Here is a 27,674-nt window from a genome sequence, read left to right as displayed (position 1 = left end):
AGTTGAACCTGCGTCCACCGCGATGAGGACTTCAGCCCCTACACATGTAGCGCGCCCCTGATTTTATTTTTCTGACATTTGACTGGCTAAATTGAAAAGTATTTTGACAGCTTTGCATGTGAATTTAAGATATTAGACAATATGTACAGGTACTCACTAAATAAAAGGACCAGGGAAGGTTTTTTATGGACATACGGGAAGAGAGTGAACCTCATTAAGTGAAGTCCTTGTGGATGTTTTTCAAAATATAGTTTAACTTCAAAATCTGAGACACACCTCATAAGGACTCTCCCTTTTCATGTCCCTGGAGAGTTTGATCTTAGAGCAACTTGATGAAGGTTAGGATTGTAGAGGAAGCCTGTAAATCAATGCAGAGAATTGCTCGGTGGTAAAAGGAGCAGAAAGATGCATCAGTAATGCAAAAGCAGATACACATTCAGCAGATTGTATTGACTGATTATTTAAGTTGGCCATTAGAAAGCATACTGAGTCAATATATAATTGCTGTTAGTTTTACATGTATAGTATTTGTTAATTAGGCGGTTGTAATTTTTTTCTACTTGTAAATCAATATGAGGCATGTCATTCTGGGAATTAGCCTAACTCAGACCCAGCAGGTATTTTTTTAGATCTGTAAACTGTTTCTAAATCAGTTTTTAATACATTAAGAAAGCCCAAATGTCATGTTGAAGGATTTTTATGTATCCAGCACAAACCACCTGGTCTTTTTCTTTGTGTTTGTTAAACTGGTAGACAAAGAGGAGGCTCTTACAAAAACAAAATATTTTATTCAATTTGTCCATTAAGATTATCATACATTTATCCATGAAACAAGCTTCATTTTGGTATAGTGAGTCGTGTGTGTCCGTTTTGACGAGGATCTTGGTTGAATACGTCGAATGCTCCCATACTCAAAGAGAAACTTGGTTGTTCATTGTAAGACATGTACATTTGCCCGGAAAAAACGTGATGAGAGTTGAGCAAAGGTTGCATTTTATTTGAAAAAAAGGAAGACTGCTTTAAAAAAAAAAAAGATATGGAGACATTTCAAACTATACAAACAAGATCCAGCAGACCTTTGTTCGGAGACGAGGTCAGGCATGTGTTCGAGAAGCACTTTTTGGTTGAGCTTTGAGGCAATGTTTGAGATGGCCTTGCTGGTGATGAGCCCATATGTCTGTTAATGTGTTCATGTCTGTTCATGTGTGCAGGTGTGTGTGTGTGCGTGTGTGTGTGTGTGTGTGTGCTCTGTACTTGGGAAGCAAACAGATGTTTATAAGAAGCAAATGAACTGTATATGAAGAAATGTATTTGCAGTTGCAGTGTGTATGTGCATTTGTGTTTGTGTGTGTGTGTGTATGTGTGTGTGTGTGTGTAGTTGTGCTCAAAAGGAGAAGTATTTGGTGAACCACTCCTGTTTTAGCCCCTCGGTTCCCCTTGGCTCCAGGTATGGGGCCCTTAAATAACAAAAAAAGAAGCACATTAAAATCATATATATCAGATTATCAATGGTGAAATTTCACTATTTCAACATTTGAAGCATACATTTGGCCAAGCAGATTCTTTCCTTTTAACAGATGCAAAATTATCCTCCATCATGAGAAGGAAACATACTAAGGGTATACACCTTCCTCTTGCCATGAACAGGATGAGTCCTTTTTAAGTGCCACCTGGTCAAGACATCCTGTTGCAAACATACTTGTGTATTTATAAATATATGTCACTTGATGCTCATATGGTGCACTCCTCTACTCAAGAGGCATGTGAGCGTGACTCTTACCATCTTATAGCGGGCCTCTATATGGAGATCTGGCATTAATTAATCAAAATGTGGATTCTATGCAGAGTTTATGTGACACCCGTAAGACTCTCCATTTTTGTACAATTGTACAAGAAATTGCTATTGTTGCAGCTCGATTTACTATTTTTTGCTTGCTGATTTTTGATTATGATTATGTTTTTGGTTTCAACTAACCATGATTTGCCAAAAGCATAAATTAATCTGAATAGTTGTGAGAGCTCCTCGCTTGCCACATTTCTTATTTATACAGCATCACAGTTAAACATTAAAATGTCCTTACCTGATTGAATGGGCCTGCAGGTGTGGCTCCTGACAGGAGGGCGACACGTAGCGGATGCCCGTTTGTGCTGAGGGGCAGACTGGAAGCGGGGCGGTGGGCGCTGGGGTTGGGGGGATGCAGGAAGTCCTGGATCTGGTGGAACGAGGGAGGGAGGGGGAAGACTGTTGGCTGAGGGAGAGGGAGGTGTGCTTGTGTGGAAGAGATGAGGTGGAGTAGTGAGGGGTGGTCTGGGGGTGGGTGGAGGACTGATGAGGGAGGGTGGAGGAGGAGTGCTGATGGACTGAGGAGGAGGAAGACGATGAGGAGGATTGGGGGAGGAGGATGCTTCTGTCATAAGCACCGGCGCTGGGGATGCTGGTGACACGAGGAGGAGACTCCACACGCTTTCTCTGTTTGTTAAAAACAAAAAAATTATGTTTAGTATGGAAATAATCAAAATGATGTTTCCATTATTCAGTTATCCTTAAACCTGCATTCTTCATAATGGCCAGCAGGGGATGACTACACTGGTTGCAAAAGTCTGATTGAATGGGAGTACTGTAGATCTGAAAATTACCTGGCTCCTTCTCTACTAATTTATTTCCTTATGCGTCAGAAGGCTTTTCTTCTTCAAATCTTCCCTAACATTATAACTTGTTAACCACATTGGATGTGCAAGGATATATTTCCAACCCCTCATTCAATTAGGGCCTATGTCAACTAACAGCATTTTTTTTTTTGCACTGGCAACACCAAATCTAAAATGTATGCATTTCCAGTGTTTTCTCCAATCAGTGTCTTAAGTGCAGAAAAACCCTAGCTGTTTTGTTGTTGCTGTGCTCACTTCTCTCAGTTGAAAATGTAACTTTATGAACACAGCTGTGATTGTAAATGTCACCTATCCATCAGAAACCACTCAAAATCAAGACTGGGTGGCTCTACTGATTTCAACTATGGTAACAACAATGGCGGAGAAGAAGCTACCAGACTTGTTTGTTCTTGACAGTATAATTTTCAGGTCATGTGCTGTTGCAAACAAGACCATCAATGACAAGAGTCACAAATTTGTAATTTTTCATACACATAACCGCTAAAGGGACGGTATATAGTGCCAATCCATAGGGCAGATCTATTCATCTCAGTTCTATGCTTTTCTGTGTTTACAACAGCCATGTGCGTCTCCTACATCATCAGCACCAGCGGTCTGTGCATTTTTGCCAGGCAGAGCATGATGGAAGATAACTACAGAGGCTCTGTAGTTTAGGTGCATGTCACGCTTCTTTTGCTAACAATTCCGCCTGAAACTTGCAACATGTGCAGCAGTAATGTTTCGATAGATGGCAGTCGCGCTGAAAAATATAATGGAAGCCCAAAGGAAGAACTTTACGTCAGCTGTAGTCGACTGCAAAGAAGGAAGAAACCTTCTATTAATGGATTCAAAGTGTGAAAAAACTGACAGGTTATTGGATTTAATTGTTCCGGATCCTTGAAATAAAGGGATTCTAACCTCTGGTTTAGCACTTGGAACCCCCCCTGAAGTTGCCAAAACATGATTCTATCCTCACATTAAGCAATAGAGATTGTTAAATCAATACCAGGATTGGATCGGCTAGTATCGGTATCAGCAGATACCAAAAGCCCAGGTATTGATATCAGTATCGGGACCTAAAAAGTAGGATCGGTGCATCCCTAGTAGAAACAGCTACAAAAACAGGTTCCATGCTGTCTAACAGTCTGACATGTCACTTAGTGTGACTTCTGATGTAAAATGTTGATTCAGCAGCATGCTGTAAAGTGCCTTGTCCAACACCGTCCCAATGGCAGTGGTTAAAGGCAATACTAATAAATAACTACATAGAAGTAATCTGTTTTCTCCATGATGGACTTCTCTACTTTTGTAGGTCACATGTAGGTATGGGTACAAATATTAGTGCGGTTTGTTAGACTTTTGCATTTTAGCTCCCTAAAGGAGCTTCAAACTGTCAACCTAAAATAAGGCTAACTGTGAAGAACTGTGAAAAAATTGCATATGAAGTCTTTCTACATCCAAATAACCAAACACATTCTACGAATAGTCATGAGAGAAGGATCAAGTTTGCTGCACATGTGGATCCATATATCTTTTTAATCTTTTTCTCACTCGTAGAATTAGTTATAACCATCTTAGCTTAGGGCTCATAACAGCATGAAGTCCATAATGTGGATATATGATATTAATAAGATTTGGGCTGTTTTATTAATTTGAAATACAGTCTGCAAACAGCAGACATGAGTCATTACTAAGCTTGGATTTAAAAATCCCCTGTGCATGCTTTTCCATAACTGACACAAGAATGAATGAACGCAGGTTATACACACTAAATCCTACACTGACTGTACACATGGGACCCTGCTCTTTTGCAGCCTCAATATTTGCTTTAAATTACTGTGATGTTACTAGTTTTGACAGGAATGTCCATTAAGTGTTGCTCAAATAAAAGTTTGAGATTATATATTAACAAATAAAAAACTGAAATACAAATATAAAGTAAAAAAAATAGGAATAGCAAATAATTCTTTACGTAAGGCTGTATCTCTTCTGGACAATCTGAATGTAATTAGAAGCAGAGTGATGGACACTGGGACTCTGGCGATCTGTCGAGGGAGAAGTTGGCTCTGACCCAGCGAGCACTTCTGGCTGGAAGGCATCGGGCTCTGATGAAAACATTTGTGCCTGAACAGAACAGACAAACTCACCCTCATGGTTGGCGTGGCGCTCCCCGGGCGGGACTTGCTGTCACGGAGCCGGAGGGTGCTGTTGTCCCCGGCCACAGGAGGGTGGAGCTGCAGCTGATGCCTCTCTTCCTGGAGGGAAGGAGGATGAGGAGGGACTTTCGTTGGCCTCATTCACAGTTGGTGTTGTTGCTTTTGTGTAAGTATTGTGTCTGGAGGGTAAACTTGTTTGCTAAGCTGCCTCATGCCACACAGATGGCAGACACACACTCTGGCAGAGGACACTTCTAAAAAATGTGATTTTCTCCTACGTATGCATAACTGCAGATGGTTAATGAAGGCGCTGATCGAGGTTGGTCGTGATGGTTATAATCATGCATCTTATGGAGAAAAAAAAAGCTCTTTTTATAAAGCAAGGTTTTACATTATCTTTTGGTCACATCATCTGACACTGGGAATTTCCCTAGAGTCACCTGACATTAACAAAATGATTTCTTACTTTGATGTGGAGGGTTTTGTTTTTCAAGCTTTTTAACACATCACATTGTTTAAACTGTATATTCAGGGGTGTGCTTTCATTGTGTAGCAACAGTTGATATTTCAAAAGACATAAAACAGGGCAAAACTAACTGGAGGATATAAAAGCAGGAACATTGCATGAACAAAGATATGCATCCTAACCACAAGGCCACCAGGACTCCCAGCTCTACATTAAAAGAAGTCTTAAGACTGCTTGGTTTGCCCAGCAGCAACTGAGCGAACTAAATCTGCTAATGAGGACAGCATGATATGGAGGAAAGCTGCATGTTGAGAAAGTAGGTGGACCTCAAGTGGAGGGTAGTAATTACTATAGTTTGAAAATTACTCAAATATGCCTTAGGTTTCAGCACAAACTTTAAAAGAAACTGTTATAGTTTCAAGCTCAAATCCCATGACTGGCTTGTGATGGGATCAAAGTCATTTTACAGAAAATATCTTAAAGCTGCTGTTGTTAGGAATGGTGTAAAAAACTTAAGATTTTTTCTGATGGGTTTGGAGAAAAGGTCATAATACCAATCGGTACTCATCTGTAAGTGAAGTAATTTGAGATTATGGCAAAATCTCTGTGTTTTCCAATGCCTTTGTATAAGGCAATTTTATTAATCCTCTCGTTCCCGTTATCACGGACCAATCAGAGCTACTCCCAAACCCTCTGTCCTGATTGGTCGAGTGGAGGCCCCACTGCGTAACCCCGATTAGCTGGGAAATCTCTCTCAGAACCAAGAGGCAACCTCCAGTCTAAAAATATGAGTCCAATGTGGAAGTGCTAAAAGCTGCAGTTCATCCAGAATCCGCTTGAGGCTGGCTCCGGAAGTACCGGAGTCGACCAGCCGGGAATCGAACCGGCAACCCCTGCGACGAGGACTATAGCCTCTATATGTGGGGCGCTTAGACCGCTAGGCCACCAGCACCCCTGGAAGTTTAAACAGAGACACAAGAAGATGTATATAAAAGTAAAAACATGTTATACTGAATGCAGGAGGACTTCTAGTTGACTTGAAAATACAGAACATGCAACAAACATGTTTTGTTAGTTTCCCAGGTATCATTTGTAGAATTGGAAAGACTTCATACAGCTTTTATTATTTCTACAGTCAGCAATTAAGAAAACTACATTTTTGGTTATCATTATTTTTATTTTCTGTATTTTAAATGTTTCCCGTCTTTTTATTAATCTAATACCCTCATATTTTAGTTATTTATTGTATTACTTTTATTGCTTCCCCCCTTTTACCTCTGTCTCCTCTGCTTTGTTTTAACATTTCAGTTTCACTTTGTAAACTTGTGTTTTTTTACAGCTGCAATATAGATGTTGTAATTTTTAGTCCATCTGACTACATTCACCAGTACTATAACTGTTTGTTACATAGCAATCAGCACCAAGCCTATCTGTTCCGAGTGAATATGTAACACTTCAAAAATTGGGTCACACAAAAAAAAATACTACTCATTTCCCAAAACAGCTGGGCACTGCAGCTTTTAGTGAATATAAAAGGAGCACATAGTACATTTGCTGTGAACTATTTTCAGCTTCACACTGATACACATTTGATGCCTAACTGAGTATTTACTGCAGCAGGAAAATTTATGCATTACTTTGACACGAAATCAACAGAAAAACTGGGCCCTGATCATCACCTACAGAAAACATCAAACTAGCACCCTAATGTTCTTCTTTTCAGTGCAGAGGGAATGTATGGAGTCAAATGTTTCAATGGAGCCTTTCACACAATGAGGAAATTCTGTTTTTCCTCATGAAGAATGCTCAAACCAACTAAAGCAGAGCATGACTGGTAATAGGTAAAGTGTTTTTCAAAATATAGGAACATCCAGTGCCAGAGTTTTACCATTAGTGTGTTTTTAATTTTTTTTGGCAGGAATAAAGAAGGGAAACCTAAAAAATAGCAGGATTAAGTAATTGTTTGTTTTTGTCTTTTGCATATTGTTGACATTAGCTCTACAGATAAACATATGATGTACAGTGTTTTTCATGTGTGTGTGTGTGTGTGTGTGTGTGTGTGTGTGTGTGTGTGTGTGTGTGTGTGTGTGTGTGTGTGTATGTGTGTATGTGTGTGTGTGTCTGCCCTCACCACCAATCTTTTAATGAGCTGGTCCCTCTCTGTCAGTCTCTCCTGAAGTCTCCCCAGCGACACGTCATCACATCGTGGCTCCCTTCTCCTGCAGCGTTCCTCCCGCTCACGCAGTCTGCAGTTAAATCATATACACAAACACACACACACCTTTCTCTTGTACCTGTCCTCATCTTCACAAAGAGTGAATTTATTTTAGAATATGATGTGCGTGTTTCCATGCACTGGTCCTCTACTCACTCGTTCTCCAAAGCCACAATGCGAGCCTGCAGATGCGTCTGGGCGCTGCTGTACTCAGACACCAGACTCTGCATCTCCCTCTTGTGCTCCCTCTTGATCTCCTCTACCTCCTCTTTCCTCTTCTCCTCCTCCCGCTCCTTCCTCTTCTCCTCGTCCATCTCCTCTTCCTTCACATCTTCCTCCTTCTTCTCCTCCCAGTGCTTCTGTGACTCCTCCAGTTTCTCCATCTCCACCCTCAGTTTCTCCACCTCCTCCTTCAGACGTTGTGCTTCTTCTTCCAGCTGGGCATCCCTCTTCCTCTGCAGCTCAACACTTTCCTCTTCTTTCTCTTCAGTTTCGGGATTATTCTGCACTGACCTGGGAAGAGATAGCAAATATAGGGAAGAAGAAAACCACAGAAGTGGCCTGTTCAATATAATCCGACAGTTATGATACATTAGGAAATGACTGTATTTTCATATAGACATTTTTAATTATTCAGATATTTTTAACAGGCAAGAAACACTCTTTACTAATTAAAAAATACGGAGATACATTTAAATTACATTTAAAGAAAAAAAAACTGTACTTTTGACCAATAAATTCATATGTATTAGTGATGACATTAGAAAAATGCTGAAATTAACAATTTTGTGTCCAGTAAAAATGAAGCCAAAGTAAGAAGACAGATAGCGTATCTATGGCTAAGCAGACAATATTAGCTAGTTTGGCTGCTGTAAAAACAAACCTACCAGAAATTCCAAAGCTCATTGATTAAATTTAGGTTTTTGCAATGTTCATGCATATGCAGTTCATTGACGCCACACTGGAAGGATTTCACCTGCTGTGGGCGGACAGGATACAGGAGAGCAAGACTAAACTAACTGGTGAAGAAGGCCGGCTCAGTCCTGGACCCTGTGGAGGTGGTGGCTGACAGGAGAATTATGGCCAGTTGATGAACATTTCTTTCCTATAAATATTCTTGTTAAATTCTTATCTTTAAACGGAGATAAGTCAGACGAAATGTCATTGTACTTGTACAACGACAATAAAGCTGATTCTGATTCTGATTCTGATTTTGATGCTTTAGGGGTGTTGTTATAGCCAATTTGAGCCAGGTCAGTGTTTCTCTTTGTTTTCAGTTTTTATGCTAGGCTTTGCTACCATGATGCTCGCCATTACTTCATACTCACGCAAAAGAGAAAATTCAGTCTTATAAACTGACATTATAAAGCTGACAGAATAAATCATTTAGGAACTATTTTGGTATTTGAAATTAACAATTGTTGTCATTTTCAAGTAAATATCTAATTTTTTTCCAAATCATTTCTTCATCTATTATGATTATGCTAGCTTTTATTTCAGTTATGCTATAGACAAAAAATAAGTCAGTCCTCTGAACCAACATTTAGAAAACGCAGTTTGACAGAAACAAAATCGTCCAATTATTTTGATATTTGTTCCTTTTTCTAAGTGAAACATCACAATCTTTCACTTTTTCTGGCTTGTGAAGTGTTAAGAACTGTAGCTTTTTCATTTCTGCTAGTACAACAGCTATCTTTTGTATTGGGTTGTCGATTAGATGCCACTACCAATGATTTTTTTAAAAACTATTTTAGCACATTCAGCTGAAAGAAACACCACGTTAACAACTATTTCAGATGACACTTTCTTGTGGCTCTGAAACATCTCCTCTTTGTTGTTGAAATACGTCCAAACTTATTTTTCTACCTTTCCTTCAATTGCTTCTTCAGAGCTGCATTTTCTCTCTGAAGCTCCAGCACGGCACAGCGACTCTCATCCAGCTGTCGCTCAAACACCTGGTATTGGTTCTGCTGCTTTAGGTCCTACACACATACACCCACACACACATCCCCGCACACACAGTAGAAATACTCCATCAATATCTGCTTTAATTCCAAGATTCAGATTTCACGTTTTAATATGATTAGTGCTGCTGCCCGATGGTGTTTCACTTTTTGCGCCCTTATTCCAATGGGACCAATATGTGTTAGTTACCTGTTGCAGCGCCATCATCTGTGTGTGTGCCTGTAGCTGAGCCTGCAGGTCTTCAATCTGCTGCATGTGTCTCTGGGTCATCTGTCTGCTCCACTCTGTGTGCTGCTGGGTCAACTCTGCACGCTGCTTATCTGATATCACAAACACGCACACACAAAAGCACATACAGAAAAACAAAATCAATTGGGCCCACTGTAACAGGTACCCTTCTGCTGTTGCCATGGTGAAGGGTATCCATGGCAATAGCAACTTCACTGTTGAATTTATAATCTCAATGTGTACATCGCTCCGTGTGTGTGTGTGTGTGTGTATGTATGTGTGTGTGTGTGTGTATGTGTGTTTGTGTGTGTACTTGCTCATTTGTCCATGCAGCTGTGTAAGTGTGTGCTTCACAGAAGGTGTCAGTGTCTGCATGTGCTTATGCTAATGCTTGAGTGAATGTGTCGATGGGCATGTGTGTAGGTGCGCATGTGTGTTAGTATGTGTGTGTGTGTGTGTGTGTGCGTGTGTGTTACCCAGCTCCAGGTGGTGCAATGTCTGTAGTCGGTTCCTCTCAGACAGCACGTCTTCTTTGGCCTGTCTTTCCAACGCCTGCAGAGCCATGGTGTGGCTTTGTCTCTCCTCCTGAGTCTGTGGCTCCTTTAGCACATCAATACACACACATTGTTTCTTTATGAGCCTGTCTTTGCACTACAGATATACTTCACTTCACTGTGTGTGAAGATAAAACTCTTCACTGCAGCACGATCATCAAAGCTGCTTAATTATTCATCACAAACCTATGAACGAAAGAACATGTGTTATTTTGTGTGTGTGTTTGTGCACCTGCAGCAGATCCCTCAGCTTCTTGTTTATCTCCTTGGTGTCTTGGACCTCTTTCCTCAGCCTGTCAATTTCGGGGTTGCCATGGCAATCGTCTCCCGAGCCCGCCTTCTTTTTCTCCGCCTGCAATTTTGAGAAATTGTGAGCAAAATATATTGAAAGCTCTGTGCTTCCGTCAAAGTAATCCCCTGATGATGATTTTGTAGAAAGCTTCCAATTAAATGGAGATGTTTCCTTTGTTTAAGACTTTCGCAGGCTTTCTTAAAATAAATAATTAAAATAATCAGACTTCATTGTGCAAAAAAGGCTTATGGAACTAATTAAAAATGTACTCCAGCAATTCGGCAGCACACTTCCATAAAGTAGGGGAATGGGGAAATCAGCGCCACTGAGGAGAAAAAATCCAGATGGATCGTACATAATGCAGCTCAACTGACTAACTCCTGCTGCCTGGTAAACATTTCACATCTTTCTAACTCTTCAAATACTTCCAATGTATAGTCTTCAGGACTACAAAGTCTTGGGTTCTGGTAATGTATCATTTCAACACTTTTTCTAATAAGCTGAAACACTTACTAAATGCGCTTTACGGCATAGATTTACTCCATCAAACTGATTATCTTTTCTAGCCTGGTTTTAAAAAAGTGGCTTTGTTGGTCGTCTGGATTAGTCCCGAAACTCACGTTGTCTACATCTCCTCACTTCTTTGTGAAAATTTCTAGAAAAACATGGACAGTAAAGTAAATGAAAATACAGTCTGATCATCAGGCTATTATTGGATGCCTCTAGTTAAAATTCTTCATGGCTGAAGTCCCTGAAAACCAGAACCACAGATGGTTCCTGCAGTTTGGGAGTGGGACTCACCTGTGCCTCGCTCAGTTGACTCTGCAGCTCAGAAATCTGCGTCTGCATCTCTTGCTCTCTGTTCTGCCATCTCTGCTCACTCTCAGCCACGGCAGCATTCATCTCGATCCTGAATTCCGCTCTGAGACGATCCTCACACTCTGCCCTGCAGGCATGCAGCAAAAGCAGGAAGTGAAGCAGAGGTAACCAACACACAAAAGTGCTGTTTATTCCTTCCTGCTATCCAGTGTGTAATTATGTTATTGTGACTTCTTCGTCGGGGATGCTTCTTGATTTTAGGCGGGCGGATACTAAGTCTTAGATTAAACAGAGATGGTGATTATATTTTACTTTTTAATAACTTACTTCTCCAATGTTGATGTAATCTCAAACCTGGTTTCCTTTTTCATATAAACAGAGTAGGAGCAGTTTACCTTAAATTTACATGTTTTGTGATAACAAAACTTTGCAAGAGGACAAGAAAGTAAACCCATATTGAAGAATTATTGTTTTGTACACTGAAATCTGCATTTAAACTTGTATTTCAGGGCAGTTTAAACCACTTCATATTAAAGTCAAGTGTTATTTTCAGGGTGTGTAATCATTTCCAGTATGTAATGTAGATGAAGCTGCTAGATTTGGAATCACTAAATGAAACAGGACAGGCTAATTGGTTTCTAAAAAACATTACAGCTCATGTTTATTTGGTGGTATTGATTTAATATTCACTGATGCACTGATGTTGTTTAATGCATCATTTGTAGCATCATGTATCTTTTTTATTGCTCCGGCTAATGTCTTGGCATTTTTTGCGCTGCTTGAACACATTAAATGTCAATAAAGCTTGTTTAAATGACCCTAGATCAAGATGAGCAGGTGGAGGGGGATGCTGTAGTTTAAATGAGCCAAAATTTGGTTGGTTTTCCTCTCAGCTTTGATCTGCCCCTGTGATCTGCTAACAGGAGAGCAGGGGATGATTAAAGCAGAGTTCAAACTTTGTAATGTTAGACTAAGCACTTCTGGCAGGTCGATGTTGATTTTGCTACCTGATCCGGTCCTCGGTGTGCCGCTGGCCCTGCTCTAGAAGACTCCTCTCTGCGTTCAGTCGGCTCTGTTCCAGGACTTTCTCCTCCAGCCTGTGTTTGTCAGCTCTCAGGGATGCAATGTCTCTCTGCTGCCTGTCACGCTGCTTCTCTGCCTCTTCCTGTATCCGAGCTAGCCGAGTCCGAGTCTGGTGGAGCTCTTCCTCCAGACGGGAGCACTGCGGCCCGCACAAGGGTGAAGCTTCAGGGGCCACCTTCTCTTTCTTGTCCTGCTTTTGGATGACTGACTCCAGCCTGCAGATCTGAAAGCACAGAAACTTTCACCTCACATGTTCATCAAAGGTTTTATTATCTATACTACATATAGATTTATCTGATTTGTTTGATCTGATAAAAATACACACTTCACAAATGTAGTGTGACCTCAAACCTCATTAGTAGTGTCTCTCAGTTTTGTCCTCAGCTCCTCTCTTTCCTTCTCCAGCACACTGCGTAGCTCCTCACTGCGTCTTCTTTCTACATCTAGATGCGCACACATCTTCAAAGGAAAGTCATTAAAAGTGTTATTCAATTCATGACTTAACCTCTCTGTAGCACTTAAGCTCAACCACATTATTGTCTCCTTATTTGTACACCTTGATAATATTTAGTAATACTGAGGTCTAGGTAATAAAAAGGCTTGACAAAAAGGCAATGAAGTGGAAAAGTCTCTGTATATTTATGAAATTAAATTCAGCTAAAAAAAACGAAATAAAGCTGTGGTTTCCAACCAGACGGAATAGCGGAAACAAATTTGAGCCACACAAAAATGTTTGGATTTTGCAGATACACATCTTATCTTTGCCTTTGATATAAAATATCTGCAGAATTGTACCATTTCCGCTCTCTACAAACATTTGATTAAAGGGGCGTCATAAGATATGAGCAGCTGCTGACATGCAGTCACAATTAGGTCATCAATTTAAGAGGTCACCAGCCCATAATGCCAATAAAAGGACAAACATGCATTGTTATATGCAGTCAGTCGCCTATTTATTGTAGCAAACTGATTCCCTGTACATCACATAATCAAAAACAGCCATTATTTGGTTCAGGGTTTGAGAAAAAAGGTGTTTAACAATGCAGGATCTCTTTGTGAGAATCCGGATTTCTGTGTTTTCTTAAGAGAGTCTCTACAAAACGCTCATTTGCATCACAGAGGCAGAGCGAGGGGAAAGTATGCCTGTCACAGCTGTGACAGGATGAAAGGGAAAATTATTTCTCAAAGCAGTCTGTCCTTGTTTGCAAAAAAATAATTAAATCCCAAGTCTGAGTGAAGCTGAAACTAAAATAATTAAGCCTATACGATGAGCTGGTTGCCACAGCTGCACAGCAGGCTATTTTTAAAATTCTGATAAGTGCACATTTGGAAAAAGTGTGTCCTCTTTCATAACAGAGCCTGTCCTTTTATGGCACTGTCAGTTTAAATGCTCTTAAAAAGAAAGAAATCTGACAGCCTTGGTTTAAAAATAAAGTACTAGAAAGTATTCTAGGAGGTCAAGCCAAGCATGCAAACACACTCTCTCTGAAATGTGGCATGTTGCGTGCAGGTCAACATCTGAGTGCCTGAGATGAATTTAAATGATTAGGCTGATAAATCAACCTTATAAGCATTTGTGATAATAAGGGTTTGCAACACCCAGATAAAAAGTAACACAACTCTGGACTAGTTCCCTGCATTGTTTTGAGGCAGAATATGCTCGCTTTTTTGCAATGTGACTCAAATTAAAGCTCCTGTGAGGAGTTTTTAGCTGTTTATGAAGCAGACTGAAATTAATACTGATGCAAAGACAATAAGCACAAGCACAAAGCTTTTTTCTATATAATAATTTTCCATGCCTGAAACCACTGCCACAGAGTAGGTGTGGGACAAAATTATTAGCAGCATCCTGCATAAACAGTTTCATGTTTACATTTTTGTATTTTTTTATCTGTGTAAAGGACAAGATCAGTAAAGAGATATGAATAACTGCTCTCTCTCTCTCTCTCTCTCTCTCTCTCTCTCTCTCTCTCTCTCTCTCTCTCTCTCTCTCTCTCTCTCTCTCTCTCTCTCTCACTGCAGGAGGCACCAAAATCAACACAAACCATAAATTCCTCACAGTTGCTTTAAATATACTTTACTTGGTAGTTTATTGACATATCCAAATCAAATAGAACTTAAAGGGAACCCCGTTTGTCCGAGATAAGTAGTAGAAAATTCCGGGCCATGCACATCTATATCTACTCAAGTCATGCCTCAGGTTTGGTTAACAGATTTGTTTCATCATGCTTAATTTTTCTAAGTAAAATTCAGTGTCATCTGCATAACAGTTAACACTTCAGGAGATTTTCTATTATCTATAGGCAGCATATATGTGGTGAAAAGAATAGGCCCAAGTACTGACCCTTGTAGAACACCATGACTAACTTTGGCATTCATTGGGGATTAATTTTTTACATTTACAAAATAAGATCAATCTGATAAATAGGATTCAAACCAGCGTAATGTATTTACTGTTAAACCTATTAATTGCTCTAGACTCTGTGCAGGTATGCAGCTGTGTCCAGTGTTTCACTAAGATCTAACACGATGAGTGTAAATGTGTGTTCTTTAACTGATAACTTAGCTAGTAGTGTTTCATAGTTGTATGAAGGTAAGTGGTTTCTGACCTCGTGGTTGGTCTTCTTCTCTGAGCTTAGTGCTTCCTGGACACTTTGAAGTTCAGCAGCATGCCTCCTCATCACCTCCTCTATTGCCTTTCGCACCTGCTCTTTCAATCGCTTCCTGTCCTCCTCTGCCTTCTCCACCAATCTTTTCTTCTCCTCCTCCAGCTTCTGCTGCACATTGGCTCTCTCCTGCTCCACCTGTTCGATGCTCTTGTCCAACTGCGAGCGGCCGCGAACCCTTTCAACCTCCAGCTCCTTACGCAGCCGGTCCACCTCTTCCTCCTTTTCTCTCCTCAGATGTTCTTTCATTTCACCCACCTCCTTGTGCACTACCTCCTTCTCCTCCTCTCTCTCCCTCTGCAGTCTGTTCCTGTCTTTCTCAAACTTTTCTTTTTCTTGGTCTCTTTCTTTCTGCAGGGTTTCTCTCTCTTTTTCTATCTCCTTCTGCAGTTTGTCCCTCTCATCGTCAGCATGTTTTTGGATGCGACGCAATTCCTCAGTCTGGGCTCTCACCATCTCAGAGCGCAGGCTGGACAGAGCCTCAGCATGCTGTGGAAACAAATGACAAGCATTCAAGCGCCAGGATTTTTGGTTCTCATTTAATTTCACATACAATCTAATTAGAGCTGCAATTAAGGATTCTTTAAACTATTACATTTCTTTTCATTTTTCCTCACTAATTAGATACATAATGGTAATGGATCCTGAGATTATGAGAAACATCCATATAATCTTAATAATATCTTTTTTCTGTGTGTGTTTGAGGGTTTCACCTGACGTATCTGCCGGGCGTGGTCATTGTTCCTGCCGCTGCTCTGCAGCTCCAGCTCTCTGTTTTTGCTCTGCAGACGGCTCACCTGACTCCTCAGCTCCTCCACTTCGGCACACACACACACCTCGCAGCCTCCGCGGTTCTGCAGCTCCTCTGATACATACACAGAGAACACACGCCAAATAAACAACCGAGAGAACTTAAACACGCTCACAAAATGTGCCTGGGCATGAATTGATTGATTATACATAATAAAAGCAATGGACCGATACTGAGCATGGAGGCGCTTAAAACAAAAAATCTTTCTCATGCAATAAATAAAATTTGGAGCGTTTTTGCTGACTGGGTATGATGACACTTTGATGAAACTGTTCCCCATTGTGGAAAATGAATAATGTGTGTGTGTTGCATTTTTCTGTATATATTATAATGGTGTGCGGCTATAACTTCATTAACGCAGCCTGAGTCACAATGAATAATGGAAATGCACTGAGCTCAGCAGAGATTTCTCCAGCCGACAGGTGAGACAGGCAGACTGACTGATCACCTGCTCTGCTCTGCAGCTCGTCCTCCTGCAGCAGCAGCCTCTCTTTGGCCACCGCCAACTCCTCCTCCGCCCGTTTAGCCACGCCCTCAGCCTCTGACACACGCCTTCGATCCAGCTCCAGTTCCTCTTCCAGGTCCTGGATTGGGTTTTTTTTTTTGGAGCAAGAAGAAGGTTGATGCAGCAGAGTATTGTGGGTTGACAAAGAGCATGGGGGAGTAGAAAAGAGAGATAAATGTGAGGGAGGGAGAGAAGCTGACACAAATTTGACACAGACAAGCAGGAGGGAGAGAAAGACCTCGAGTTAGAGAGACAGGGAATGTGATGGGAGAAAAATGGGAGAAAATGTGGTGAGTCAGGAAGCTATCTGGCCCAACTGTGAGCCTTTAATGGTTTACTGCCAGGGCTTATGTCAGCTTTGTGCCAGCTCTCGCAGGGCTTCTTAATGCTCATCCACGAGGTGGTAATGGTGGTGGTGCAGCGAATCTATCCTGCTCAAACTGCTCATTAGCAGATAGCTGGCAGAGGGAATAGCACTCACGGAGGGCAGCCTGTGGTTAAGACAAGGAAGATCCCACCTCTCTTTTCTCTCGTTCTTTCTCTCTACCTCCTTTCCCATTAACACCATCATTAGCAGCAGAAATCTGCAGTATTTTGATTTCCTTACATCTCCCTTTCCCCAGCTTTGGATACTAGTTTAAGTACAGAGAAAAGGGCTGTGAGTAATTTGTGTTTGTGTGTACCTGTATCCGCTCTTGCAGTTTGATAGTGTTTCTCTTGCTCTCAGCAAACCTCTCCAGGTGACTTTCCACCTCGGCTTCAGCCCTCTTCACCCTCTCTCTAAGAGCACTGTGCATCCCTTTCTTCTCCTCCTCTTCCCTTTCTTCCCACCTTTGCCGCTCCTCTCTCCACTCTGCCTCCATCTTCTTCCTCATCTCCTCTTTCTCCTCATTCAGGTCACTGATCTTCTGCTCCCATTGCTCCTGTTCCTCTTTTTCTGCTCGCCTCCTCTCTACCTCTGCTCTATCTCTCTCTTCCTTCAGCTCCTTCACCTGCTCTAAGAGCACCTTCACTCTTTCCAAGTCTTCCCGTTCTCCTGTTCGTCTCTCCACTTCCTCTTTCTTTTTTTCCTCCACCTCCCTTTGTCTCTCCTCCTCAGCTACTGTCTGTAGTTCTTCACATTTGACCTCCAACTCCTTGATTTGCTCCCCAGCCTTTTCAAAATCTTTGTTCAGACGGAGGTTCTCCTCTTGGGCATCACCCATTTGGGCCTTGACCTCCTGGAGCTCCTCTTCTGCAGCTTGGAGTCTCTCCTCAAAAACTTTTCTCAGCTCAGCCTCAGTTTCACGTTCCCTCTCCTCCACGTGGATGCGAAAGCACTCAAAGTCAGCCTGCACCTGGAGGCACAGAGCATAACATATTACACAAACTACATTCAAAGAAACTGGCCTCTGGTGTTGAAAAATGAAGCCATTGCAAAAGTGCAAAATTCTTCAGTACCTTGATAGTCTACTTGAGGCTGGCATCAAAACCCAAGAAGACTCAATTTGAGCCATTGTTACAACCACTGTTCCAAAAAAGTTAGCATGTTGTGTAAAATGTCGATTGATTTTGTTGCTTCATTTAAACACAATATTAAATTGAAAAGAGTGCAAAGACAACACATCAAATGTTGAACTCAAAAATGTTATTGTTTAATGAAAAATATGTGGTCATTTTGAATTGGATGCCACTAACTTGTTTCAAACAAGTTTAAATAGTGACAACAAAAACCTGAGAAGTTGTGTAATGCTAAAAAAAAACATGTGGAGGAGCATTTCCAAGCTAATTGAGTACATTTTCAATATGTTAGCAACATGACATGAATATAAAAAAGGTATTTCAGAGATGCTGAGTCTCTGAAAAGTGAAGATGGGAAGAGGTTCACAACTTTGTGAAAGACTGCATGAGCAAACAGTGCAACAATTTCACAATAATGTTCTTCAGCTTAAAATTGCAAAGAATTGAGGTATTTCATCATCAACAGTAAACAATATAATTAAAAGATTCAGAGAATCTGGAGAAATCTCTGTACAAAGGGAAGAGGCCGAAAACCAAAAGAAACTGAATGGCGGTGTTCTTCAGGCCCTCAGGCAGCAGTGAACAAAAAAAAACTGTGGTGGTAATCAATGCAATGGCTCAGAAACACTTCCAAAAACCCTTGTCTGTGAACACAGTTTGTTGCTGCAATCATAATTGAAGGCTAAATCTGCACTATGCAAAGATGAAACCATATATAAGCATAATCCAGAATTTTTTCATGTTTCATCTAAGATGGACTGGGGCAAAGTGGAAAACTGTCCTCTGAGATGATAAATCAAAATGTTATATTCTTTTTGGAAATCAAGAAAATCAAGACCTTGCATATTTCAGCAAGACAATGCCTAATCACATTGTATTACAACAGCATGGCTAATTCAAAGATGAGTCTCAATGCTAATCTGTCCTACCTGCAGTCTCAACTCTTCACCTAACATCTTGGGCATCATGACAGAAAAGTAAGACAAAAGAGACCCCGAAGTCCAGAAACTGTTCAAGATCATTAACCAAGTGTTGTTAAAAGCCTTTTGACCAATTTCAATGTTTTATCTGTTTAGCTGACTTAATGGTTAACTAGTTGTTCAAAGATAAGACTACAGTTGCTGTATTTACCATTAATCTAAGACCCAATTTACACTATTTTCATTGGAAATTATCAATGTATCAATTGTCTGTAAAATGGCTTGGCTCTACGTAGCTATTCTCTATCAGCACACACTATACAGGGGTGAATTTTTATTCATATTAAGATTACGAGTTTTTGCCCAAATAAGGACATGGCTGACTTAACTCCAGGTCGGGAACACATAGCCGGCTAGGAGGCTCAAACTCCGCCTCTTTACGCCGCACTATGCCTGGTTGAGTTCCGTATTTCCAATATGGCTGCCGACGTCGATTGGCTTCAAAACAGCGCTCAGGAACAGATGGGTGACGTCACGGCTACTATGTCCATTTTTATTTACAGTCTATGGTATTTTCACATACCTGCTCATAAGAATTGTACTACACTATGCATAGCTCTGCAATTTAGTTGTTTATTGTTTTTGTATCATCATGACATGTGTATCATTGGCTCTATAGCACTGGCCTGCTCCAATTTTGATAATGTATTCCTCCTACTGACAATGTATTCATTATGCTGTAGCCCACGTCAGGCTGTACTGCACAGGGATTATGTTTATGCCTCTGGTCAACAGAAATATAAAACCTTTTTAGCCACACTTCTGTGTTTTTACACTGTTTCACAAAAAACTGAGCCTTTGTACAGAAGAAATTAGCATGTGGGGAGGTGGGGATGTATTTGCTGGTGGGTGTTTTCACTCCTGTGATGTGATGCTCCTCATTTGGCAAAAGAAAATGTCTAAAAGCAAAAACAGGACACATATGTAAGAAGATTTCAAAATGTAAGTTTAAGGTCTGTATAAATGTTTGATGTCTTTAGTTGTCTGGATGCTTTTGGTCTCCGAAGAGCATCACATGGGCATTTCTGATTTATGGTGATGCTTCATCATGGTGTGCTGCATGTATATTAAGGCATGAAGTCTTGGACAAGGTGAAGTTATGGGCCATCTGAATGAGGTTGACTGTTACAGGTCACATGAGGGACATGTTTGATTGGCTGCTTCCCCTGGGAGTTAACACATCAAAAACAGCAATACAGCGTGTCCTTGAACAGGGTCAGTTTATCTCATGATCAGCAGGTTGAGGGTGCACACACACACACTAACACACACACACACACACACACACACACACACACACCAATACACACTGACATATCCACACACCTGGGCTCCAACTCTGTGCTGCTCATCCAGGGACTCCTGCAGCTCGAGGAGGCGAGTCCTCAGCGCTGACCCCTCCCCTTCATGGCATGTCTCCATCAGGATGCGGTGCAGCTCCTCGTGGTGGGCATGGCTCAAGGCCTGCAGGGCCGCCTCCTGCTCCTCATTCTTCATGTTCAGAGAGTAAATCACCTGGAGAGCAGCCATGACAAGCAAGCAAAGACTTAATGGAAGTTGATCTTTCTGACTTATAGATGTAATATGATAAGATATGATCAGAAATGTATCTTTTTAAACTTTCTTAAACATTCTTTCTTTGCAGCTTCAACAGAAGTTATGGACAAACCTCTGCTCTAACACAGTGTCATGGTTATATGTGATAGTGATGTTCCTTCTACAGCCTTCAGTCCCTTAAGTTTATAATAAATCTTGTCATAATTGTGTTTTTCTATTCTCAGCCAACAAGGTCTATGGGCTTTCTTTTTGATTATTTTGGGATTTTTTCACAGTAGCTTAAAATATTTTTTTAAGGTTTTCTGTCCCTTGGGTCAAAGGATTGAAGAAAAAGTGCTTTCGTAGAGTACTTCTGCTATTTTTGGATCAAACTGCAGAATTATTTCAAGAAGAAAGCGTCCATCATTGTTGAGCTTAAACTGAAAGATTTCCCTGCTGACTAAATGATCATTCTTATCAGAAGGGGACAACCTATTTAAATCAGTCTATTAGCCCTCTTACTTGATAATTTAGAAGATATTGACTAAAAATCTGTTTTTCAGAGTTTTGATTTTATTTGCTGTTTTTCCTCATTATTGAGGGTTTAAATGTATACATTATTGTACAGTCATCTTATCCCAATGATGGGTTCTTGACTGAGTCTTCCTAAAAAAAAAAAAAAAAGAGGCTTAATTGAGCAAACAAAGGAGAGTGATACTGACTGACATGGCAACACAATAATCCCCAAACACAAATAGTAGAGGTTAAACAGCAACACTGACACACTGTGTTTGTACAGTAAACAAAGTCCTGTGCATTGATGTAGTCTAGTCACTGCAGCTCCATGCTGTGATTCTTCTGCCTGCCAGCACATCTGACCGATATAGAGACTGACTAACACCTGAAATATGGCCTGTTTCTCCCCACTATTCACTTTACCCTCTACACTATGTCTACAGTGTCATCATCTACTCCTACTGACCCTGACGTCTCACTTACACACTGACAGAGATGTGTGTTTGTGTGTGCGTATGTGCATGGGTGTATGCAGGGGACACAGGCTCATATTTTACCCAGACGCCTCTCTGTCTGCAGCACAGAGCTGGCACAGCACGGCTGGACATTCCCTGTGTGTGTGTGTGTGTGTGTGTGTGTGTGTGTGTGTGTGTGTGTGTGTGTGTGTGTGTGTGTGTGTGTGTGTGTGTGTGTGTGTGTGTGTGTGTGTGTATACATGTCACCACATCTCTGGTGCACACACATGGTCTCAACACTTCAAATGCCCATTAATCTGTGCTGTATTTCCCGTAATTCATTGCCAGATATTGATGATATATATCTTTCTGTAATTTAATCAGAAACACACCTCTGTCTTTTTACTGTCAGTCAAACAGTGAGAGATTTTTGGTATTCAATCACATCATAGTGCATGAACTTTGGCTCACAAACTATTACTCGTGACTCAGAGGCATGACAGGGGACTCTGAATCGAGGGCAGGCTCTTTGGGGAGTATGTGTGCGTGCTGCTCTTGGCTTGTCCTCGATGCCCAGTTTGAAAGTGAGACTAATGATGGAGGGAGGAAAATAAGCAGGAGGAAGAGGAAGATTTAGCAGGGGCTCTCCTGAAACTTGATTGGAGCACAACAGCGGTTCTTAAATACGGGAGGTCAGAGACGAGTGGCAGGATGCAGATTTTCCGATCTCTTTCCAAAACCACCTTCATTAATTCTGAGATTATAATACACTATTGTCCTTTAAACATGACTTGGCTGCACAAATTTGCTCTCATTTAGTCACAGGAGCTCCAGTGAGGTCAGGCACTGATGCTTGGAAATGAGGCCACTTCATCCCTGGGTTGAAGCCATCAGGGCTTTTTCCACAACAAATTCTGAACAGCATTTCTTTATGGACCTGTTTTTCTTGTGCAGGGGAACGCATTGAAATGTAAAAGATGATAGATCATTCCCAAAACAAGTTCAAAACAAGATATTGTCTTTAATATAATCGCAAGCATTAGAATTAAGAGTCAAGGGACTTCACCAGACCAATGAAGGACAGCGAATATACATGTTAATCTTACATATATTGTAGGTGTGACTGAGGGGTCTCAAATATTAAAAAATAATCACAACAAATTAGACTTATTAAGGGGAAATTTTTGCATTACACTTCCTGCTCTAGAAAAATATTCAGTGGTTACCTGTTCAGATCCCCGTTCTAAACATAATATCCTCTTTTTTATTTCAAGGCAAATAAAAAGTTGGATATAAATACAACAAAATGAAATGGGATAACATTTCACACACTTTACAGCACCCATATTTGGTTTGATTTCTACTTGTAGGTTTTGAAGGCTAATGTTAGCCTAAGATAGCAAATTTAAATATGCCACTTATGCCTTCTCATTGCCATGTACTACTGTTTCCTTGTAATAACAATTTCTGACTAAAAAGACACATATTATTTCTGCTAACTTAAAGTTAGCAGCTAAAATTCACTTTGATTCGTAGCATCTAAAGTAGTTTCTTCCCACTGTAACTCTATGGATGTTTGTCTGACTATAATTTCATGTTTCAAAACTTAAACTGTTCTTAACATTTTACACAGTAATTTACAGATTTTTACTTGAATTATGTGGTTCTATAGCTTTATTTGGTTTTGTTTTGACCTGTCGGTTTAAAAAAAAAAAAAAGCTAATGCTAGCACACAGAGATAATCTATTTTTTACTGTGGCCACAGGTCACTGTAATTTGGGCTATCTTAAGGTTAGCATCTAACTGCATTTCGAGTTAGCTTTGGATATGCAGCATCTTATTAACAGTGAAAGAGATAAAGTTAAAGAATTGACATGTGTATTGACCATAAGGTTGCAAAATTCCAGGAATTTTCAAAGTTGGAAACTTTCCATGGGAATTAACAGGAATGTATGGGAATAAACCAGGAATTTACTAAATTGAAGGTTGTCCCTTAATAGGGAACTTAAATATAGTTGGAGAAAATATATTTCAGCATAATCCTGACTAAAACTACCAGATTTCATGCAAGTACAGTTGAATATCTAATATGCTATTCCTCAATCACATGCACATAGCACACTTACTGCAGGGCTATTGAGACCATGCCCCCTACATGCACTCTGCATTCCTCCATCACATACACAGATGATTTCTATTTTGTATGGATGTCTGCTTATAACAAAACAAATATTTATGCTTGGATATGATACCTTTCCATTAAATTTCCAGTGTACTCCCATAAATTCCCATGTAAAGTGTCCAATTTGGCATATTTTCAAATCCCCCAGCTTGACTTCCCATGGAAATTTACCGGAAACTTTCCAGAAATTTACCGGAAATTTTCCACCCCTTGGCAACCCTAATTGACCACTACTTGTGAAGAAATCAAAACACTTATCCCAAAAATTTAAAAAGCTTTCATTTTATTAAATCCAGCTTAACAAAGAATTGTCACACTTTAACTCTGTCTTTGGGATGTAGATACTTCAGAGGCTTATAGTAGCAGTTTAAGCAGAGAGCGTCCAGAGCCTTATGCTACTATAAATCCTGTCTCCAGATCCCAATATTGATTGTGCCAGTCAATGATGTTATTCATGTAGCCTCAGCAGCCGGTGGCTGTGCTTATTGACAATAACTTCATAGTCAGCAAAGCATGAAATGAATATTCTGTCTCTGCTGTATGTGGATTGAAGAGATGGCACACAGAGAAGAGGTTAGGCAAAGAAACAGGCAGGCAAGCACACACTTTCTCTTACATCAGCCCACACCTACACACTCACACATACTCAAACACACACATACACTTAAAATACCTACACACATAGCGAGTACCAGTTGTGATGGATTACAAAGCATGGAGAGTTATTAGTGTAAGCTAGCTGAGTACAGAAAATCACATGGACAGAATTAAAGCTGCCAATCAAAAGTGTGTATGGATGTACAAACACAAACACACACTAATATGCTACTGTTGATCTCTCTGAGTCATATTAAGACACTACTCTTCACTTATGTGGGTGTGTGTTTGCCCGTTCATGCACAAGCTTATGTGAACATTCACAACAGCTGGCCTGGTCAGCCCTTGCTTTCTCCCCATTGGCTTGGTCTGCCATGTAAACACACTCCGACATGCTACTGGTTTATATTAAGCAGCACCCATTCAACCAGGACAGACCACACTGATTCTGGAAGGGGGAGGGGGCTGTGTAAGTGTGTAAGTCAAGCATAAGTGTGTGTGGATGGGTGAGTGGAGGAGTGAGAGGAGGTGTGTTGAGTACAAGTGCATGTGTGAGTGTGTGTGTGTGTGTGTGTGTGTGTGTGTGTGTGTGTGTGTGTGTGTGTGTGTGTGTGTGTGTGTGGAGGGGGGATATTAAATATATAAGGTTACCACAGCTGACCCATTTCCAACTTCCTCTCCACTGCCTCAAAACACTCCAATAAACTGTGTGTCACATTCCCAGCATCCCCAAGCTCCAAGAAAATGCTTACACCAAATATCTGATGTGACGATTCTTCTATTTCATCAGAGCTCCTGGTTTCAGATGTATTCTCTGAGGTCATCACAGAGCTAAAGAAGCAGGGTTGGCAGAGCCTGCATAAAATATCAAGAGAGAAACAAGTCCTGTCTTCTATTTTTATTAGGATGGAAGGAGCGGAGGGGCATGAGAGGTAGAGAGACTTGGCTGGCAGATTTGTCTAACAAGCACAGACACAAGTGCTGACCTCTCCTCTGTGTCATCTTTGTTTGTGTGCACCTATGAAGAAGACCAAGCTTTCCAAACAGCACACGCAAATACAACTGCAGCATGTATTGCATTGCAGACATGTTCCTGATTACACACACACACACACACAAACACAGATGCACAGAAGTGAACCCATAAGGGAAGATTGGAACTGCACAGTCATCAGTAATTGTCATAGCTCAACAAGCGATGGGTCATGCCCTGCTTCTGTAAGCATTATTGTGCACCGGAGAGAGGGAAAATCCCCATATAGCTCTGTTTACTGTATGAAAAACCAGCAGAAACAGACACTGTTATTACTGCTGCTGCTGCTGCTGTTAGGCATCCACCATACACTGAGAAAAACACACTGGATTGTTGGTTACACCTTTTCTGTTGACGTACAGGGTTTTGCTGGATTTATCGGTTCAGCACCATGTTAATTGATACCTTTGGAAACCTGATTTTTTTTTTTTATCTTGATCAGTCAGAGATGCATGGTAGTGATTTGTTTCGGTGAGATGTTCATGACTTTGTCATTTAGTGAATTCCAAATGAATCGTTGCATAGCAAAGGTAATCCGCAGATTAACTGACAAACACATCGATCTTAATTGCAGCCACAAGGTTCTTGGCTCTCAAATTGCTGGAGACCTGCAGCCTGCATCCAAAGCTCTGAGTGATCCCGGATGTCTGATTACTGTCAGTCACGAAGACGACTGAACCCCGATCCAAGTTTTCCAAGAGGTAATTGTGTGAGCATTCACCCATAATGTTAAAGGACGTGAGAGTCTACAATAATGATATACATTCTTTCTATAGGGTAGTTTTCTTTTGATAACGTGTATGGTCTACAATAAAGGAACGATTTGACATTTATTTACATTGTTGCTCTCTCCTGGTGTCCCTCTGATTCATAATCTATAACAGGATAATTACAGGTCACGTTCGCACCAAGTAACTCTGTTCCAGCGCAATGGCAGCGCGAGGCAGCCATCAGATCATCCAATCAGCCTGACACACTCAGTGACAGCGCGTGCGTTTGTCCGCCCGGCCGCGCGCATCTCTCGGTGTCACCGGCAGGTCTTACCTTGGTGAGCTGAGCGATCTTCTTGCACATCTTGCTGTGCATCTGGTAGTCGTACAGCTCCTGCTCGATGTTCTGGAAGTCTGCCGCAGTCCCGTTAACGGCGGAGCCCGGCCCGGGGGGCTGTGCAGCCTTACCGGCGCCTGAAGCCATAATGAACCGTCCACACAGGGGAACTTTCCAGACCGGAGGATAGTCACAAATGGTCCTGCCGCCTCTCAAATGCAAATTCCCACCAAAATCGTGTCAACTTTTCACTCGCGCATCTCATTCCTCCCTCGGTAGACCCCCTACCGTGCACAGCAGCTCGAGCGATTCGCTGGAAAACATTTGGTAGTAGAACGGCGGGGCTCTCCTCGTGCGTTCCGGTTGTTGCCCCCCTCTCCCGCTATCCGCCCGGTGATCGGGTAGGTCACACGCTGGGAGTCCATCGGGGACGCGCTCGCGCCAACCGACCCTTCGCTGTTGTAAACAGATATGTGTGTGGTTTTTTCTTATTTTAAGAGGGAGCGCTCACGGATGGAGGCATACAGTCCAACCACCTGTCTCGCGGCAGGGGCGGAGAGGGGCGTGTGTATCCTATAGAACATTACCGGAGACAGCTCGAGAGGCGCACTGCTGCAATGCCCCGCCCCTACCGGCGCTGCTGTATCAATGCCGATCACCGTGTGGAGGAGGAAGGAGGGAGGGAGGAGGAGGACGGTCTCTGGGGTCTAGTCGTGTGATTTTACTCCAACAGTCAGGTGCCGTAAACAGAGTACTCTGAGAGTAACAGCAAAATATGGCAGCCTGTATTTCAGCATTGGTATGCCTGTATCAATGGATATTTCTACAAGAAAGTGCACTTTATACCACCCTGTAGCTGTCTGTGCTTTTACTACAAATACTTCATTAACTGGACTATCATAGCCAGTTAATGATATTGATGAGTTGTCTTCTTAAATTAACATGTCTCTGTGCCTATGAGGCATATCACTATTTTGTTTCTTAATATGGGCCTATAGAGATACTGTAAATCAAACTGCAAGTCATAAAAACATATTCAGGCATTTCAATATGTTTTTTTCTTACCCTGTTCTTCAAGAGAAACTCAATAATTTAGTTGTGTACAGTTGTGCTCATAAGTTTACATACCCTGGCAGAATTTGTGATTTTTTTGGCCATTTTTCAGAGAATATGAATGATATAGAAAAACTTTTTTTCACTCATGGCTAGCGGTTGGGTGAAGCCATTTATGGTCAAACAACTGTGTTTACTCTTTTTATATCATAATGACAACAGAAAATACCCAAGAAACCATAAATTCTGCCAGGGTATGTAAAGTAATGATCACAACTGTAGTTACAGCATTGTAGAGATTGGCAGATTTTAAAAGGATGCCCAGATTCCAAGCAGGATCGTTATGACTAATTTTTTATATCATTT

General features: G+C 41.2%; 1 protein-coding gene across 2 annotated transcripts; it reads right to left on the bottom strand.

Annotated features, from left to right (window-relative positions):
- Nucleotides 1–771: 771 nt before the first annotated feature.
- Nucleotides 772–26,849, bottom strand: fam184b (family with sequence similarity 184 member B). Of its 2 annotated transcripts, none has more exons than XM_034688134.1 (18): nucleotides 26,253–26,849; nucleotides 20,216–20,404; nucleotides 17,093–17,746; nucleotides 16,353–16,488; nucleotides 15,807–15,958; nucleotides 15,037–15,582; nucleotides 12,779–12,886; nucleotides 12,352–12,650; nucleotides 11,327–11,471; nucleotides 10,466–10,585; nucleotides 10,156–10,279; nucleotides 9,641–9,771; nucleotides 9,353–9,468; nucleotides 7,643–7,999; nucleotides 7,403–7,517; nucleotides 4,797–4,904; nucleotides 2,082–2,470; nucleotides 772–1,457 (listed from the first exon to the last, which is right to left on the bottom strand). In XM_034688134.1, the coding sequence occupies exons 1-18, from the start codon at nucleotides 26,400–26,402 to the stop codon at nucleotides 1,385–1,387; spliced, it is 3,912 nt and encodes a 1,303-aa protein (XP_034544025.1). In that variant the 5' UTR covers nucleotides 26,403–26,849; the 3' UTR covers nucleotides 772–1,384. The 2 variants fall into 2 exon arrangements, with proteins under 2 accessions (XP_034544025.1, XP_034544023.1); XM_034688132.1 differs by having other exon boundaries at nucleotides 7,403–7,529; nucleotides 26,253–26,786.
- Nucleotides 26,850–27,674: the final 825 nt, after the last annotated feature.

Source organism: Notolabrus celidotus, chromosome 7 (genome assembly GCF_009762535.1).
Source record: "Notolabrus celidotus isolate fNotCel1 chromosome 7, fNotCel1.pri, whole genome shotgun sequence".
Taxonomy (NCBI): Eukaryota; Metazoa; Chordata; class Actinopteri; order Labriformes; family Labridae; genus Notolabrus; species Notolabrus celidotus.
The sequence above is the reverse complement of the archived record's forward strand: the minus strand, read 5'-3'. Positions and strand labels throughout refer to the sequence as shown.

Excerpts from the sequence above, each read along its gene's own strand:
- fam184b (XM_034688132.1), bottom strand. The coding sequence starts at position 26,402 with ATGGCTTCAGGCGCCGGTAAGGCTGCACAGCCCCCCGGGCCGGGCTCC. Across the intron at positions 15,583-15,806 it reads ACGCCCGGCAGATACGTCAG|CATGCTGAGGCTCTGTCCAG; the intron begins GTGAAACCCTCA and ends TTGTTTCCACAG. Across the intron at positions 9,772-10,155 it reads ATTGCACCACCTGGAGCTGG|ATAAGCAGCGTGCAGAGTTG; the intron begins GTAACACACACG and ends TTGTGATATCAG.